Below are 17,960 nucleotides of genomic sequence, written 5' to 3' on the forward strand. Positions count from 1 at the left end.
CATTGGGCCATCTAGCTCAATGCTGTTTGCTCTGACTGGCAGCGGCTCTGCAGTGGTTTAAAGCTGGGAGTTTCACTTTGATTACTCGGAGCCTTCTCTTGTTTTCACCCTGAACTCTCGAAATCATCATCAGCATTTTCCAAGGGGTGACAGCAAAAAAAATAGATGTTTGCAAACTGAGTGTTAACTTTGGTCGGATTTGTATTGCAGAACATCAGGCCTGAATGCTGGCATCTCTAGGGTTGAGTAGCTCCACACACAAAAAACAAACAAAAACCGAAACAAACAAAAAACAGGGTAAGTGTGCAACATTTTTCTGCCTAAATAGATTTGAGCATGGCTTCCCTCCTACACAGGCAGCCCCCAGTAGCTCTTCTGGCCTAACCTCTTGCTCCTTCCTCTCTCTGCTGCAATTTGTTTGTTGAGCTGTTTGCCTGCCTGACTGCTTGCCCTTCCACCTTCCCAGACATACAAAAAACATCCTCTCTGACCCTCACTCTGAGTTGTCTATACAGTACTGCACTAGGCTTGTGTGGATCTGCTGTGCAAGACTGCAAACACTGTCTTCCTTCTAGAAGCAAACCCCAGCTCCTGATTCTGTCTGGATTCAGTTCACCCAAGGCCCCGATCAGAGGAGTCCAGGCGACCTATTTATTGAGTCTCCATTGTGATTTGCTTGCACAAAGCTTATGCGGAGCTTAGATTAAATTAGTCTTCATTGAGCATTCATTTTGACTTGTTTGCTGTGTTGATCCTGATTTGCTTGTGGGATATTCATACGTCTTCACGTTCGTTCGTTCATCCCATACTTTTTCGTGCATTTCCCTGCCACTTTCCAAACTGCAAACATCTGATATTTTTGTAAAGTGGATTTGTTGTCGTAAAATTCATTTAAATGTCACAAATTGACAGTATGCATTTGAATTCTGGTCCCAAACACCCCCAAGGACTAGACTGCACTAGCCTCCGTATGCATAGTAAGGGACTCCATGTAAGTGTGTCATGCAGGCATGCCCAGAGAAACACTGTGACAGCACTGTGCTGTGCTCTTTTCCCAAGAAGAAATGGGGTGGGGGTGGGGGGTTAAGGCTGTGCAAAGGCCCGTCTGGAATGGAACATTCAGCTTTGGGGCTGGGCTGTGGCCAGTCTGTGCTGTATTTCCCAAAGGAGGATATCCTGCTCCTGTCACCGGGACCCATCTGGCAGGTGCAATATACACAACATGTTAGGATGTGCCGTCATCTCCCAAAGCAGGAATAAAGAGTTCAGGTAACAATTCGTTGTGTGTGTGTGTGTGTGTTATGCACAGTTCAATCATTCCACAAAATAAGCGAGTGAAATGTGACAGCTATCCCTAGCTACTAGCCCTGGAAAAGTGGTGATAGGGGGTCATCAAATTCTGCAGGTACAGGGGACCTCTGGTCCTCCAGATGTTGCTGGACTACAACTCCCATCATCCTTGGCCACCATCCTGCTTGCTGGGGCTGTTGGGGAATGCAACATCTGGAGGGCCAAGTTTCCCCACATCTGATGTACTGGAAAGTTCTTCTGTGAAATCAACATGAGTTGTGTTCTTGCGCAGTTGTGCTCTTGGGACAGTTGTGTTCTTGCACAGCTCCTCTTCATTTCTAAGACTTGCATGCTGGATAATTTTCTGCTCGATTATTATGCCCTAACACTTAATTCAAGCCAAGCCTGAGCTTCATCAACTTCCAGCACCGATGCTCATCTTTGGCACACACTTTGGGGGGTTTTTACAGATGTGGTTTTACAGTGTGGATCAGTCCCCAGTATTTCTTTTCTCTCTAAATAAAATAATCCCCAGAGCTGCCAATTTGGCACACGGCAGAAAACAAAAGACAGTGTGACAAAAGGCAGTACAGGAAAAAGAATGAGAAACCAGGAATTAATATTAAGCAGAATTTTTAAGGGACCCAGGTGGCGCTGTGGGTTAAACCACAGTGTCTAGGGCTTGCTGATCAGAAGGTCGGCGGTTCGAATCCCTGCGACGGGGTGAGCTCCCGTTGCTCGGTCCCAGCTCCTGCCCACCTAGCAGTTCGAAAGCACATCAAAGTGCAAGTAGATAAATAGGGACCGCTACAGCGGGAAGGTAAACGGTGTTTCCGTGTGCTGCTCTGGTTCGCCAGAAGCAGCTTTGTCATGCTGGCCACATGACCCAGAAGCTGTCTGCGGACAAACGCCGGCTCCCTTGGCCTATTGAGCGAGATGAACGCCGCAACCCCAGAGTCGGACACGACTGGACCTGATGGTCAGGGGGCCCTTTACCTTTAGCATTTTTTTTAACAACAACAACAACTGGGTATTGTGTGTGTATATGTGCACCTTTTGTCATTTTTGTGGTTAATTTATTTGTATGAGTGCACACTTGTGAGTTCTTTCGTGTGAAGGCTTGGATGGATTACTTTCAGTGCATGACGACAACCACATAAAAATATGTGGTAATGCCAGAATTCTAAGCCATCACGTGCGAATGTCAGTGTGTCTGTATTATCTGCCTATGGTTATATACTGTGACAATGAGCAAAAGTGATCTTCCTCAGCTTCAGCATCCCACCAGCTTTCTCTGCTAGATTGGGCACTGGGTAGGCCAGGCAGCATTCTTCAGAGCGTTGTGCATGAAATTTGGCTCAGGAATCCTTCTGTTGCTGACTGTTACTGCATAATCATTCATTTTATTTTATTTAACAAAATGTGTATGCCACTTATAACTGTAAATAAAAGCACTAAGCAGTTTCTTGTACTCATATTAAAATTTTAGGAAACTTGTTGGACTCAGCGTTATGAGATTCAAAACGAACAAGAAGTCCTCACATACAGGGCATATACGATCTGCGGAACTCCCTGTTACAGGATGCAGTGACTGATTGCCATAATTATAAATGGTGGTTTGTTTGTTTGTTTTAAAGAGAGAAGTACACACAGCACAAAGCAATACATAGTGTAACAATAGCTGTATTCTCTGTTTTATTGAATTTGTATGCAGTTATTTTCCTGCATTTTCAATTAAAAGAAAAAAAGAAAAGGGGAGGAACAGGACTGAAAGGTGAAAGAATGTTATACAGAAAACCAAATTAAAATTTAAAAAGAGAAGTAAAGTTATCAGTTCAAAGGAGTTCTATTATAGCTACCAACAAAGACTATTAATTAGGGTTCACATTCACTGGTTCCAGTGGTCCGAGGTAGGGAACCTATTTCCCCACCAGATGTTTCTGGACACCAACATCTAAACTCCCTGACAATGGCTATACTCGCTGATGGGAGATGCTGCCGGCATTCAGAGGTCAGAGGTCTCACACCGCTGCAACGAATTCTCGTGTGTAGATAAATGTGCATTGGTTCAGTGTAACATTTTAAGGGAATGTAGCCTTTAAAGGTAAAGGGACCCCTGACCATTAGGTCCAGTCGTGACCAACTCTGGGGTTGTGGCGCTCATCTCGCTTTATTGGCCGAGGGAGCCGGTGTCATGTGGCCAGCATGACTTCTGGCGAACCAGAGCAGCACATGGAAACGCTGTTTACCTTCCCGCCGGAGCGGTACCTATTTATCTACTTGAACTCTGACGTGCTTTCGAACTGCTAGGAGGGCAGGAGCTGGGACCGAATAACGGGAGCTCACCCCGTCGCGGGGATTCAAACCCCCGACCTTCTGATCGGCAAGCCCTAGGCTCTGTGGTTTAACCCACAGCACCCCACACCTGCCTGTTTGAGCCTTGAAACAGCAAGGAATATAAGCATGACCCTGTGAGTTGTTATATATTCCTACGCCCTGAGACACAAGGCAAGATGGACTGGATCTCTGCTTTCCCACATAGTATAAGGGGTAACAAGCCCAGATTTGTGCCAGAATCAATGCAGACTTAACAGGGACATCTAGTAATGACAGCACATAGCTAGATGAGAAATCTTCATCCACACAATCAAACGCCTCTCTGGTCTCATTTAGGTTTTGTGCTGGGGAGCGAAAGGCAGGACCAGGGTAGGGGAGGAAAATTAATGGTGGGTTCATTCGGGTCTGGATTCCCTGAGAAGATACCTGTACGCTGGTTGCTTTCTGGGAAGGGGGTAATAGGAATGGGCAGTGGTGAAATTTGTATCCTGTGTTTTGTGGCAGCAAAGAGGCCTCCCCCCGCCCCAGTGAAAAAAACCCTCCTCCTCAAACAAGCAGGAAGAGGAATGGAGCACCTCTCACAAACTCCTTTACATGGGTGAGAGATGTGGACCAGAGGGATGCTGAGCAGACAAGCACCTCCACACAAGTAGTCGTGTCCTGTCCCCCCTGATATTTGTCCTTTTGTCCTGAAATCTAAAGCATGGGGGAAAGCTCCCACCAGCACTGCAGAAATGCATTTTACCCCATCTGTGGATGCAGGGCCAGACCAAGACATTGTGCCACCTGAGGCAAACCACAAAAACGGCACACACACACCCTGCCAGGGAAGAAGCAGAGAGTGAAGGAACAAGCGGGGATCAAATCAACTTTACCCAGCAACTGAACAGGGAATCAAAGGCCGTCACAGGGGGAAAGGGGCCCACTCAGAAGAATCACACCAGGTGGGTGCCAGAGCGCAGCAGGCCCCACCATTTCCTCTCCAGGGGTGGGGAGACCAGCTGTACAGTACTGCCTCCTATTCACCAAGAGGCAGCTGTGAAGGCAGCATAGGGGGTTTCCAAGGAGAGTGGGCAAAGGGGCAATGCGTCCCTTGGAGGCCGAATCAGCCTCCCTTGTGGGTCCTGCCACCCGAGGCCATCGCCTCACCTTGCCTCAAGGGGGGGCAGCCCTCTGTGAATGCTATTCAGTGCTAGTCCTACTCAGAGTAGAACCGCTGAAGGTAGGTTCTAACTAACTTAGGTTCATTCGTTCCAAAGGGTCTGGTCTGAGTAGGACTTAGATCTGAGTCCCTACAGCCCCCCACCCCCGCAGGTAATACGTTTCCAGACAGCAGCAGGAAATTAGGTACTAAAGTTGAATCTACAGGTAGTCTAGTTTCCCTCCTGCCAACACACACAAACAGGGCTGGGTTTGGTTTGATGAGGCCCTAAGCTACTGAAGGTAATGGGGCCCTTTATATGTCCAGCTGTCCTTTGTCAACAACAAATTGTCACTGTTTTTTGTGTTGAATATATGCTATATGGCAGGGGCCAGCAAACTTTTTCAGCAGGGGGACGGTCCACTGTCCCTCAGACCTTGTGGGGGGCTGGACTATATTTGGGGGGGGGATGAAAGAATTCCTATGCCCCACAAATAACCCAGAGATGCATTTTAAATAAAAGGACTCATTCTACTCATGTAAAAACATGCTGATTCCCGGACCGTCCGCGGGCCAGATTTAGAAGGCGATTGAGCCGCATCCAGCCCCCGGGCCTTAGTTTGGGGACCCCTGCTATATGGTAATTTATGGACCTAATAGGTATCTAAAGCCATTTGCACATAACAAAATATGTATTCTATCAAGTAATTGTTGAACTGAAATACAATTAAGTGTATTAATAGTGAAATACAATTAAGAAGAAGTATATTAATAGTGAAATAATTATTAAGCTCTAACTTAAAATGATTTTCTATTCATAACAAACTAATAATGCAAACACATGCAACCATTCCACGCAGAATGTAGGCACCCTATATATTGAAATGAGCAAACCAGTGATATTTTAGGGAGCAGGCTAGCAGACAGGGCCCATTACTTACATCATAGGAGCCTACACAACACAAAACACTGTTGCTGTATGTAGGTTTTTTATCTTATCTTTTGGAAATGTACATCCATGGTTTTTTCCCTTTATTTTTTTTTGGGGGGGGTGCCAAGAGAGTGGGCCCCTAAGGTATAGCTTGTTTAGTTTATACGTAAATCTGGCATTGCACACAAACCTTGGGAAGGGAAAAAAACCTGGGTCCTCCACATGTTTACTCAGACGTAAACTTCACTGTGTTCATCGTGGCTTAAGCTGCGGTAAGTTTTGCATACCATGGCAGCGACCTTCTCGCCTGTTTACCCGCCCGGCCCCCCGTCAAGCAAACGTCGGTTGGGACGGGACACACACATTCCACAAAAAATAGACGAAAGAACGGAGAGGGAAACTTTGAAAATTCTAATACATCCCTTTAAGCGGGTGAGGAGGTGGATGGAGAAATAAAATTGTATCCAGGAAGATAAATATATCGCGATCCTAACGCGTTCATTACGGCCGCAGTAAGTCTTTTCCGACATGCAGCCGACACAGCGAGTCACAATCCTCGCATCCACGTAGCGGTGCTGCATGTGAAACTACGGCAGTGGTTCTGAGCATGTACAGAGTGCCTTTCCCTTTCCGCCCGAGGAACCGCTGCAGGCAGCCACTGACAACAACGAAGCGCCGATGACAAGGCAGAGCATCTGCTTCAGGGAATAAATAGTTCGGCCACTCGGATGGTTCCCCCCCCTTTAACCATTGGTAATGCTGGCTGTGGGGCTGGTGGGAGCAACTGCAGGGCCACCGCTGGTTCCCCAGCCCTGGTTTTCACAAGCAGTCTGCATAAAAGTTATCCAGGCCTGAAGCATGCCAGCCCACGTGTACGTATTTATTATATACGTGTTTATGTGTACGTCTGAAAGCTTTTCCCACGAAGAAAGCAGGAGTCCCTCGCTTTAAAATAGCACTTCATGGGAAAAGCTGGGAGTGCTTGTTGCCATGTTTTCTATGTAAAGTTATTTATTTGCTTTGTTTTCGTGGAGGAACATGCAGACGTCTGCAACCCCCCCCCCCGCGGCCATTTCCGCCGTTGCCTAAAAAGTTGCGACCCAGGAATAGAGCTGTGCTGCTTGATTCTGCTGATTGCATGATTTGCACATCCCAAAAGTTGGGGAAGCGGGTCGCCGTGCGCCTTCCTCAGCCCATGGAGGAATCGGATTCGGCGGCGTGCGGAGCCCTTTCCCACCCACACTCCTATTCCACGCTTCTTCTTCTTCGTCTTTGGCGATCACTCGTAGCCGAGTAAGATTAACATGGACCACTTATTCCACGCAACGCCTCGTTTACTACTGCACTTTCAGAAAAGCCCGAGCCCCCACCCCTAACTCCCTCCCAGGACCCCAACGCACCACCCCGAGCTTCTGCAGTGGCTGGGCTTCATCACACGTCGTCGAGGCAGCTGGGGGGGGGGGGTCGGCCGAGGCTTGATGCATCGCAGGGACCTGAGCAGACGCATCTAAGTAAACGGAACAGGTCAAACGACGAGAAGGGCGGAAGGATGAGCCCCGCCGGAGATCTGGGATTTGGGGGGGCGCTCGGGGGGCGTGGACTGGTTGACCTTCAGCGCCCGCTGTACACTTCCGACGTTTTGGCGTTCTTCTTGTTGTTGTTCCAATTGATTTTTTTAGTGTTTTCAAAAACATATAATTAATTCAAATTTAATACAATTGCAAAAGTTGCCTTTTAATAGTTTTATACTTCTGTTGCATTTATATCCTTCCTTTTTCTCCAAAAAGTTCGAGGCGGCGTACATGTTTCTCCCCCCTACGAGATGGGGTTAGGCTGAAAGGAAGGGCGTGACAGACAACAAAGTCACACACACACACACACACACACACACACACACACACCCCAGCGCGCTTCGTGGCTGAGTGGTGATTTGAACCCTAGGCTCCCCCAGGTTGGATGGCTACCTGTCATGGATTATTTAGTTGAGATTTCTGAGTTGCAGGGACTAGATGACCCTCGGGGTCCCTTGGATTCCCTGATTCTACAAGCTCCCTAAACACAAGTTTGGTCCATGTCGCCTCCGCGCCTCCCACCTCGCCCCTCATTTCGCTGCGGCACTTGGATTGCTCGTGCTCTGGCGGCCCTCGAACAAAACATTGGAGAAAGACGGTGTGCCCCCCCCCCCGCTACGCCCATGTACACACGTGTTGTTGTTGTTGTTGTTGTTAATTTTATGCAGCCTTGTTGCTTTACATTTAAAAGTTCGAATTCTAACATGTACATTAAATACTTCGACGGAATGCACCAATGGAATGCGGGGGAGAAGGGCGCCCTCCAACTTCCTTCCAGGGGGAGTTCTCGGGGCGCCTGTAAATCCACTCTCAAATAGGGTTGTGGAGCGGTTGTCTAAAAATGCCCGCCGGACCCCTGAGAAAGGGCAGTTCTCTGCCTCCACCCCGAAAACCAGAAGAGTCCCTTGTCCCGTCCTGCTCCCTCAGCTCCTACTATCAGAAGCCCAGTGATTTTAATTGAGACATTTAAATACTCTTAGAGAGGGGGAGGGGGCTGCTCTTTAGACGGCACTCGCTTTGCGTTACTTTAAAACGTGTTTTACCGCTGTCGCCTTTTGGGTAGGGCGCGTGTGTTTGTGAATTTCTTCTGTTTGTTCGACTGTGGGGGCGGGGCGTCTTAGACGGTCTGCCCCAAAGCCCTGACGGGCCCTCACTTGGTACGGACTGGCCTTCTACAAAGCGCTTTGCACAGGAGAACGAACTAACTAACTGCCTGCCTGCCTGCCTGCCTGCCCAACTCCTAAGGACCTCGCTCCCCCCCCCCCCATAAAATATTTGACGGGGCTGCCCTCCCAAAGTTGATGTGCCAATCAAACGGTGTGCCTGTGCTGCGTCTTGTGATCGATTATGCGGGGCGGTGCTTACCTGCATCCCCGCCCCCGCATATTGTATTCAAGTTGGCACCCAGGCTACCTGCCCACCTGAGGGGGTCCCCAGCGCTGGGAGTGGGCACTTGGCTCGCCCCCTCGGGGAAAGGAAACTCCTCTCGGGAGATGGGAGGGGCAGAAAGAAAGAAGCGCGCGCGAGCCCTTTAAGAAAGTTCAATCAGGCGAGTTCATCAAAGTTTAAAAAGTTTCGCGGAGGAAGGAGCAAAGGGGGGAGAGAGAGTGAGGGAAGGAGAGGGAAAAATGGACACCCGTCGAGGGCCGAAGAAAGTTTGCAGCCGGCGGCGGCCGGGATTGGCTCGCGAGTTCCCCTGGCGACGGTGATGCAGGGCGAGGGGCTGGGCTGGCTGCCCCGCCCCGCCCCGGCCGGGCGGGCACTCCCTGTGGGTGCGCGCAATTGAAGAGCTGAGGCGAGAAGCGCGGGCTGCGCGGGGCCCGGCAGCAGCTGCAGCTCGTTGGCCCCCTTCGCCGCTCATTGGCCGGCGGCGCGAGCCAGCTGGATGTGAGCCTGGGGCGCGTCAAATAAGCCGCACTTCCCCCCGCGCCCACCTGCACAGCACCAGCGCACGTCGGGACCCCTTCCTTGTCCTCAGACACCCCTCGGGCACCTACCTACCTGCCTCCCCCCTGTCCCCGGCTCGCACCAGGCACCTGCCCCACCTTATCCCCGCTTAAGGCAGACCCTCGCCCTCTCCGCTCCCCTCTGAGGGGAGAATAAAAGGGGGAAGAAGGAGGAGGAGGAGGCGCAAAAGAAAGGAGAAAGGCGAGGCAGCCGCCCAGGACCAGCACGCGAGCCCCCCTGCCTTGCTTTCCTCGGACTTGCCCTGCACCCACCATGAGCAACCTGCCCAAGGAGAATGAGCACAGCAGCAACAGCCTCGAGGAAGAGGTAGGGTCTTTTCGGGGGGAGAGCTCCGTCGGGGATGCGCCTTTCTTTGGGTTGGCCAAGGTCTGCGGGCTCGGAGGGGGGAAAAGGCTGGGCTGTGCATGGTGAGGAGGGCGGCGGGTTTGCCCTGAAGTTTTCCTCTTGTGTGCGTGCTCTTTCCCTGGGCCAGAGAAATTGCCTCTTGCTCCCTTTTTGTGGTTTCTTGACTTTGCGAGCAAAAGGCCTATGGCCGTTTTCTGGGCTGGGTGAAAGTTTGTTTTAAAATGCATCCGCTATGGGAGTGGTGAAACAGGAATGCATCCCTTTTCCCCTAGTCTTCCTAGGGAGGAGTGCTGTTGGTTCTTGAAGCCTCTCCTTTGTGCAGGCAGCTGGTGGTGGCGACTGCTGCCTATGGGTGGCTTTACTGGAAAAAAAATGGAGGGTTTCCGAAAGCCTTCTCCTCCTGTCTGCCACCTCCTTAGTTAACCTGTGGCCTCCTTACTTAACCTGTGGTCCTTCCCTTTAACTAGTAGCAGGAAGCCCAAACCTACTGAGCAAACAGCCTTTGGAGCACCAAACCTGCACTTGCTACTCATAAAACCCTGCAATGCCCGTTAAGACTAGACGCTGCATGGGCGTCTCTGCTGATTTAGAGCTTGGCTTTGGACCTTGGCGTAGCTTGGAAGAAGCAGATGGATGCTTGGCTCTCCTCCTCCTCCTCCACATCTAGGTGTTCCTTGGTTCCTCTTGTGTAGTCACAATCCAGATGCAGTAGCGTATATTTTTAAATTTTATGAACATATTATAACAAAAATTAAAAAGAACATCCCAAACTAACAAAGCAGGTCACTTCTGCGAACTTTAGAAATTTGAGTCATGCCTATATCCAAGTCTTAAATTCCTAGTTTGGAACTGGGGAAACTTTGGAAACAACCATCCTACCTAACATTTTAATTCCAAGCAAAAGGGCCAAGGAATGGCTGTCTGGTACCTTGTGGCTTCTGGACTTGGCTTGCAATGGAGAACCTGTCATTGGCTTCCCTTCTACTTGCTCCCATCTTCCATCCAGTCTTCTCCATTTCTTGTCTGCATCACCACCGCCTTGTGAAGATGACTGTATGTCCTTGACTGGCTATCATAGATCTGAGCAGGTCACACAGACACCTCATTAGGTAGTGCAGGTTCCCTGTGAAAATTCCTTTTTGTGGCACACTCAAGCATTTGTAGTTTTCTATACCTGTTTGTACAAAGTAAGTAGCTGTAGTATGAGCCATATCAAGCCAATTATATATATGTATTAGGACCCGGTTGCCTCCATTTTGCGTGCGTGGCTCTTGAAATGCCAAGAAACATCAATTCCCCTTGGGCTGCTGCAGTCGATTACTTGTCTTCCTCCCCACCCCCACCCCTCTGAAAAATAGCTGTGTAGGTTTCTTGGCGCAGAATGGCGGCCATTCTGGTCCTAAACCCTTCCAAACATTGTAAAAACTGTACATTCTTAGTATGTGCACAGAAGAAATGGGAATAACCTATTGCTAATACAGTACTTTGCTTGTGCCTGCAATCTAAGAAGGTTGGTGGCTCTCCCCCCCCCCCCAAAAAAAACCCCTTATTGAACCTATTATGTGATATGTCTCATTTGGGTTGGCTGCCCTTTGATGTTCTCTCATAGACTAGTTAACCCAGTGTCTTAATTCTATTGAAATAGCTGCATGCTTATATATGGTTTGGAGGGCTCTGGGACCAATTTGCCGGCAAAGCCTCAAAGGTTCATGACAGGCTGCTTCTAACACTTTCTGTATCTTAGCTGCCTTACTTGTGTGTACAGGAGGCAGAAATGCCCCCCTTTGTCCACGGGCAGCAGGTCATTGCTAAGCCTCAAGGTGTTTATGGAGGGCCACAGAACAGTAATATGATGGATTGGGCTGGAGCTTGTTAAAAACATCAGCCAGAATAGTCCATTGCATCTGGGATTGGAGGATGTGCTCAAGCCTTCAGTTTCCATTGTAAATGAACTGGTCTGACTTGGTGGCATGTCCTAGATTAGAACTTGCAAATCACCAAATAAACGCCTGGCAGTTCAGAGGTTTTTTGCTAGGCCAACCATGTAGGAGGCACAATTCTGATTGTATGCATTTTGTGTTAACACCATTTCTAGTTCTGTAGTCTTAGGTACTTTAAAGCAGGGAATGGGCTGGATGGAAATAGTAGCTGCCTGTCCAAAGTCAGCAACTGGCCAATTTCTAGCATATTGCTTAGTGTCTGCTGGTATACTGGGATTCAAGCAAAAAATGTGTAGTAGGTGGATGTTGATGTCATTTTATTTTGCCTTCAGTATATAAAAGATGGCAGCTATGAAATACATGAACTGTACGAACTTAAACAAGTAGCAAAAGTTATAAATATAAATTTATAACTTTTTTTGGCATGAAATAGGTTAAATGAAGTGATGAATAAAATGTGCGGTTATATTATGTCATTGTGGACTTGTCCAGTCATTCAAGTGAGACTTTGGAAAGTTCTCCGTAAATCTGAAGTGGTTTTTGCCTGCCTTCTCCAGTATACAGTATTAAGTGGGCTTTAATCTCATTCAGAAAGGCATTTGTGTATTGCCGTGACTATGCATTAAAATTTAACTTAATCTAGATTGCCATGAGCATGTAGTCCTGCTTTTCAAATTTAACACATTAGAGGGCACAGGGGTTGTAATAAAATTTAAGTGGACCAAATACTTAACCCATCCCTGCAATAAACTTAGCATGTGTGATTCTCTAAGGGAAGGTCTCTGTGTATTTGCATTGCCTGCCAAAGATGCCAGGTTCAATCCCCAGTATCTCTAGGTTGGCCTGGGAAGAGACCCATTTTGAAATCATGGAAAGGCACTGCCAGTTGCTGCAGACAATACTGAGCTTGATGGCAGCTTGCTTTGTTTCTTACATAGTTAATTTTGGGCGGAGAAGGTAGTTGAGCATTCTCAGGCACATTAACAGATCAGAATATGGTATACTGTTATGTGCCCTGTAATCCCCGTTCCTATTGCTAAGAAATTCAGTAGTTCTGATTGAGCTGCTCCTAAAGGTGTGGAATTCAGAGGTCAACATTTATATATTTGAGAATGTTTTTCTGCATTTAAGTACAAAGTATGTTTAAACATACTTAGTGATAGTTTACTTGGCGCAACATACAATCAGGGTTTAACTTGATTTATCTGGAAGGAAAAGTAGTATGAATGTATGACTGATGCTATGATTGAGATCAGTGCTATTTCAATATACGTGCTGTGTGTTCACCATGTTTTATTTATTTTTATTTCACAGGGGGTTCCAAATGCTGTCAAGTATATCGGTAGTAGCTTTTCTGGTTCTCCAATAGTGCAAATTGTGGACAAGTGATGTAGTGTGTAACCGCTGGGGGTTTGTATCTGTAAACTGAGGGGAAACGGATTAGCTAAAGGAGTTCTCCGCAGTTACTGATGAACAAGTGGAATTATGTGGACATGCTCACCAAAGAAGATATTTGTGTGCTTGTTTTCTGAAGTGCACTACAAGTGTATTTACATATACTGGTATGTGGGTCTCATTTCTGGTCGCAAATGTTATGCAGGGACCCTCCCTGCCTGTTGTACTGCATCTTTAAATCCTTCTCCCCCACCTTGCTGCAGAGATTCTGCATCTGTCATTGAAGGCATGCAACTGCCCCTCCCTGGCTATGCAGTTAAATTCTCCAAATGGTGCTGGTCTGACTCTTAACTACATGATGAAATATGGGAAGATTGGCTGTGCCGTCACCCTGCCCTTCTGGTTGGCTGCTGTGGGAGGCAGGGTGCTAGACGGGATCGGCCTCTGGTCTAATGCAGCAATACTCATGTTCTCTGGATGCAAGTGGGAACCTGGTGGCCTCCAGATGTTGTTGGACTCGATTCCTCCCAACCAGTATGGCTAGTAGTCAAAGGTGAGAGGAGTTGTATGGTCCAGTAGGACTGGGAGTGCTACAGTTCCTCACCCCTAGAGTACAGAGGAAGGATATGTTTTTGTTGTTTGTTGTTTTTAATGTGATAGGTGGAAGCCTGGAACTCCAAGAAGCCTTCATGAATAGGGAAGGACTAATTCAGACTTCAGATAACATGGTCACCTTAGATGGAATTGCATGAATAATTCCAGGAAGGGTTGGATGAACCACAATGCTCAATGTTTCAGATAAGGCTGCAATCCAAACCCCACATACCTGGGAGTAAGCACCATTGAATTCAGCAGGACTGACGTCTTTAGGATTATGCCCTAAGGTGTTATAAGGTTGAGGCCCTTCCCTATAAGGCAAGGGTCTCCAGTGGGCAGCAGTGGGCGTGCCATTACCCTCCACACACACACGCATGATGCCCACAGAAGGTCTTTGTAAATACCACTTCAAGAATTCCCAATGCTCAAGAGATTGTTGCTTTTCCTTCTTGCTTGGACTGGCTCAGCTTCTTACACCGAATGTCTCTTTAAGCACACCAACATTTATCTTGATGACTTAAGTGGAAGCCATCAATCCATCTGTCCTGAACAGAGGAGAGTTTCAGAGAGGCTCTCTCTGAAAGTGCCTTTTGCCTGTTCATGGAACAGCTGGTCGTGTGTATGTGTACGGGGGCACAATTTTTTGTTTTGGCAGCCATTTTATATTATGCCACACCTTTTCCCCCACTGCAGCCATTTTGGGGTCTGCTGCTCACTGCCCTTTCTCAAGGTTCCAGATGTCCCCACTGGCCCCCAAATAGTTGGCATCTCCTGCTGTAGTGGGAACACAGTTTTCTATGTAATAGGAAGGTCTTTCTCCCTGTATGTATTGGGGGCAGGGGTGCACCGCTCATAAGGGTGGCTTTCTTCCACCTCATAGTGGAAATGACCTTGTTACACTAGACTTTTTTACACCCTGCAGAGCCAAGTGGGCACACAGAGGTTTATCTGCTATAATGCGAAGCCTAGTGAAACCAATTTGAGGCCTATAATCTGGTTTGGTGGAGCTCCTCCCCCTGGAAAAAGATATACGTACAGTGGAACCTCGGTTTATGAACACCTCGGTTTATGAATTTTCAGTTTATGAACTCTGCGGACCCATCTGGAACGGATTAATTCATTTTCCATTACTTTCAATGGGAAAGTTTGCTTCAGTTTATGAACGCTTCAGTTTATGAACAGACTTCCGGAACCAATTACACCCATGCTTCAGTTTATGAACGCTTCAGTTTAAGTACTCTGCGGACCCGTCTGGAACGGATTAATCCACTTTCCATTACTTTCAATGGGAAAGTTCGCTTCAGTTTATGAACGCTTACTCCGCGGACCGTCTGGAACGGATTAATTCATTTTCCATTACTTTCAATGGGAAAGTTTGCTTCAGTTTATGAACGCTTCAGTTTATGAACAGACTTCCGGAACCAATTGTGTTCATAAACCGAGGTACCACTGTATAATAAACAGTAATACCAAATGATGTTCTGATTGTCCAAATAATACATTCTTAATTGCCCTATACTTACCGTTTGCTGTATTTGCAGCTCTTAAAGGGACTTGGCCAGGTAAATATATATCTATTTTCCATTCTCCCAGGAAACAACAATCTACAAGTGAAACAAACAGTTGGCGAGGGAGCTAAATCCTTTGCCTGTAGAAAAACTCCTTCCATGGAAAGAACTTTGGGGTGGAGGTACCTAGGTTGCTTGTTCTTGCTATACAAAGGTTCTCGGGGAACCTGAAGGACTTCGGGTCAGATCCACACCATACATTTAAAGCACTGACTCCCCCTGCAACAATCCTGGAACCATAGCTCCCACCACCTCCTGCAATTCCCAGTACCTTTAAACTAAAGTTCCCAGGATTCAGGGGGGGGGGTCGTGCGCTTTAAGTGTGTATTGGATGTGCTTTATATGTATGGTGTAGTGGAAATATTGTGGTGTATTATTCATTTTTAAATTTGTTTATAGCCTTATACCCATAGGTCACGGGGTGGTTCACAATTATGGCTTTTGTAGACCAGAGTATCTGATGGAGTGGACTTTAGTACCTTCTACAGATGCCTCTTTATTTATTTCATTATTAATTTCCCACCCTTTGTTTTAAGGTCCCAGGGTGGGTTACAACAATTGAAATACAATATTAAACTCCAAAGCAGTTTGAAATCACAGAAGTAAGGTGGGTACCTGTAGTAGAAGTTTGTAACTTAACAAGTGGAAAGGGCTTTGTCAGCATTGTTAGCCCTGGTTTTGGAATATTATTATTATTATCTTTACTATTTATACCCTCCCTAAATAGGTTTCCCTGGAGGTTGTGTTGCAAACCTTTTGGCCTTGACCAGAAAATCATCTGCACCCACACATGTGAACTTGAAAGTTTTAAGCAGCTTTGTCTGTTATTGTAACTTGTAGTATAATACGAGTCACTGTACTGTACCACCCTGAAATCCTAACTGGAGGATGATGGGTGGTATATAAATGAATCAATTAACGCATCATTTTTATTTGCAAGTCAACATCCTATTGCACCCCGTGCAGCAGTATCTATTGTCCATGAATTTATTGTGGTACAGAATGCCAAGTCTCTAAAAGGAGCCCATAGTATGCTTCCTCCTGTGGAAAAGCTGCTCACTTTTTGCTTTCTACAGGAGGAGGAGAAAGGGAATAGGAGAATTGAGAGAAGGGACTCGTGACTATGAGGGACTGGGGAAAGGGAGAAGACAGCTCTGTCCACTGGGCTGTGTCCTTCCCATTCCAGGAAGATGCTTACACACCAGAAAAGGTTATACCTTCTGAAGTTGGGACAGCGACAGTCTCCCACTGCAGGGAACAGGCAGAAATGGAACCCTCTGTCCGAAAGCACCTCTAGGCATCGTGTCATGGTGACATTTTCTGGTGCATAGGCTGCAGCAGAAGAGTTGCTGGACCCTGAACATCTTTCAAATGCAATGTTGGGGCTAACTTAGAGGCAAGTCTATTGTTTCCAGTTCTTGTGTAGCTAGCAGACATTCAGAAACACAAGTGATGCCACCTCAGGTTTGTAGCCCAACCTCTGTTTAACAAACTCACGGAAGCATACATGGAGCTATCACAGTTCATCGTAGCCAACGTAATGGAGGTTAGTCTTGGCAAGGGTAACCTTCCTATATAGCAGTTTAGGCTGAAATCCTAACCATGCTATCCTGGAATTAAGTCCCATTGAATTCAGTAGGGCAGGGCAACAGGGATAGGAAACCTTTTTCATCCAGAGGGCCGCATTCCTTTCTGGGCAACCTTTTAGGGACCACATGTCTGCTGTGGGTGGGGCCAGAGCCAAAGTGAACTGAGCAACAAATGTGAGTTTTATTTTTGCACAGTGCACTAGATTCTAGACAAACTTGTCCACCCTTTTCTGTTACCCATCCAGACAAGCAAGAAGTAATGTTGAGCAGGGCAAGGGGGGTGCCGCCAGGGGGGTGCCGTGCCTGCTGCAGCGGCACTGTGCCCGCCTGCCGCGGTGAGAAACGGGGCGGGGGCGCCGGAGCGATCATCGCACCACGGCGCCCGGGCACCCGACATGCTTAAGACGGCCCTGATGCTGAGGTCTAATCCTCTTCAAAAACCACCCAAGTTCCAGTGTTACACGAGAGGGAGAAATACTTTTCTCTATCCGCTTCCCCCCTGCCACACATAATTTTAAAAATTTCTATCTTGTTGCCCCTTACTCAAACTTTCCCTAAACTAGAAAGTCCCAGGAGCTGCAACCTTTCCTTATAGGGTGCTGTTCCATCTGCATAGTAAGTGGGTTGCCCTTTTTCTGAACCTTTTCCAACTCTACATTATCCTTTTAGAGGGGTAGAAACCAGAACTGTACAATATAGAGTATTCCAAATGTGACAAATGTAAAACAATAGATTTGTTTAATGGCACTATATCTGCTCAGGGGGAGGGTGGCCTGGGAAGGTTCTGAGGGCGAAATAGAGGGGTTTGGGGGGGCCACATTTTGCCCCCGGATCTGAGATTCCTCTCTCCTGCCCCTGCTAACACAATGCCATTGTTTCTTGGTATAGACCATACTTGTCCTAGGTTCTGACCTCAGTGTGGCTTCCAGCCCTTGGCATGGCTTGATCTCATTGAATATCAGCTAATGCATGATCCCTGTTCTCGGTATACAGCCAGGCTCTGACAAGCCTCTGACTCTTGCCATTTCCCTTCAAAGAGCTCACTGAAGTGTCCTGTTCATGCTGACATGATGTGGATCCAGCCAGATGGGTTGGATTCCGTGTAAAATGAAGCATGTGGCTGGCTGCAGGCTGCTGCTGCAGCAGCAACAGCATACATGATGCTTTTAATGGCATTTAATAATTAAGACCTGGATCCCGTCTGCAAAGAGCTTTCAGCGTTAAACTGCAGTGGTAGGAGACCACCATGCAATGAGGGGAGAAATATAGGCCATGGAAGAAATGAAGG

The 17,960-nt window shown here is 47.4% G+C and overlaps 1 protein-coding gene across 5 annotated transcripts in view; it reads left to right on the forward strand.

Moving 5' to 3' along the window:
• Window positions 1-9,062: 9,062 nt before the first annotated feature.
• The window catches only part of RBPMS2 (RNA binding protein, mRNA processing factor 2), a 47,465-nt gene continuing 38,567 nt past the window's right edge, over window positions 9,063-17,960 (forward strand). For all 5 annotated transcript variants that reach the window (XR_009558525.2, XR_015946922.1, XR_015946923.1 and 2 more), the window contains exon 1: window positions 9,063-9,544. Coding sequence is in view for 1 of the 5 variants with exons in the window: in XM_035131079.3 (XP_034986970.1) it covers window positions 9,491-9,544 (54 nt within the window). In the remaining 4 variants the exon portion in view is untranslated. The remainder of the gene's footprint in view (window positions 9,545-17,960) is intronic.

Source organism: Zootoca vivipara, chromosome 13 (assembly GCF_965207765.1).
Source record: "Zootoca vivipara chromosome 13, rZooViv2.hap1.1, whole genome shotgun sequence".
In the NCBI taxonomy this organism is placed as follows: domain Eukaryota; kingdom Metazoa; phylum Chordata; class Lepidosauria; order Squamata; family Lacertidae; genus Zootoca; species Zootoca vivipara.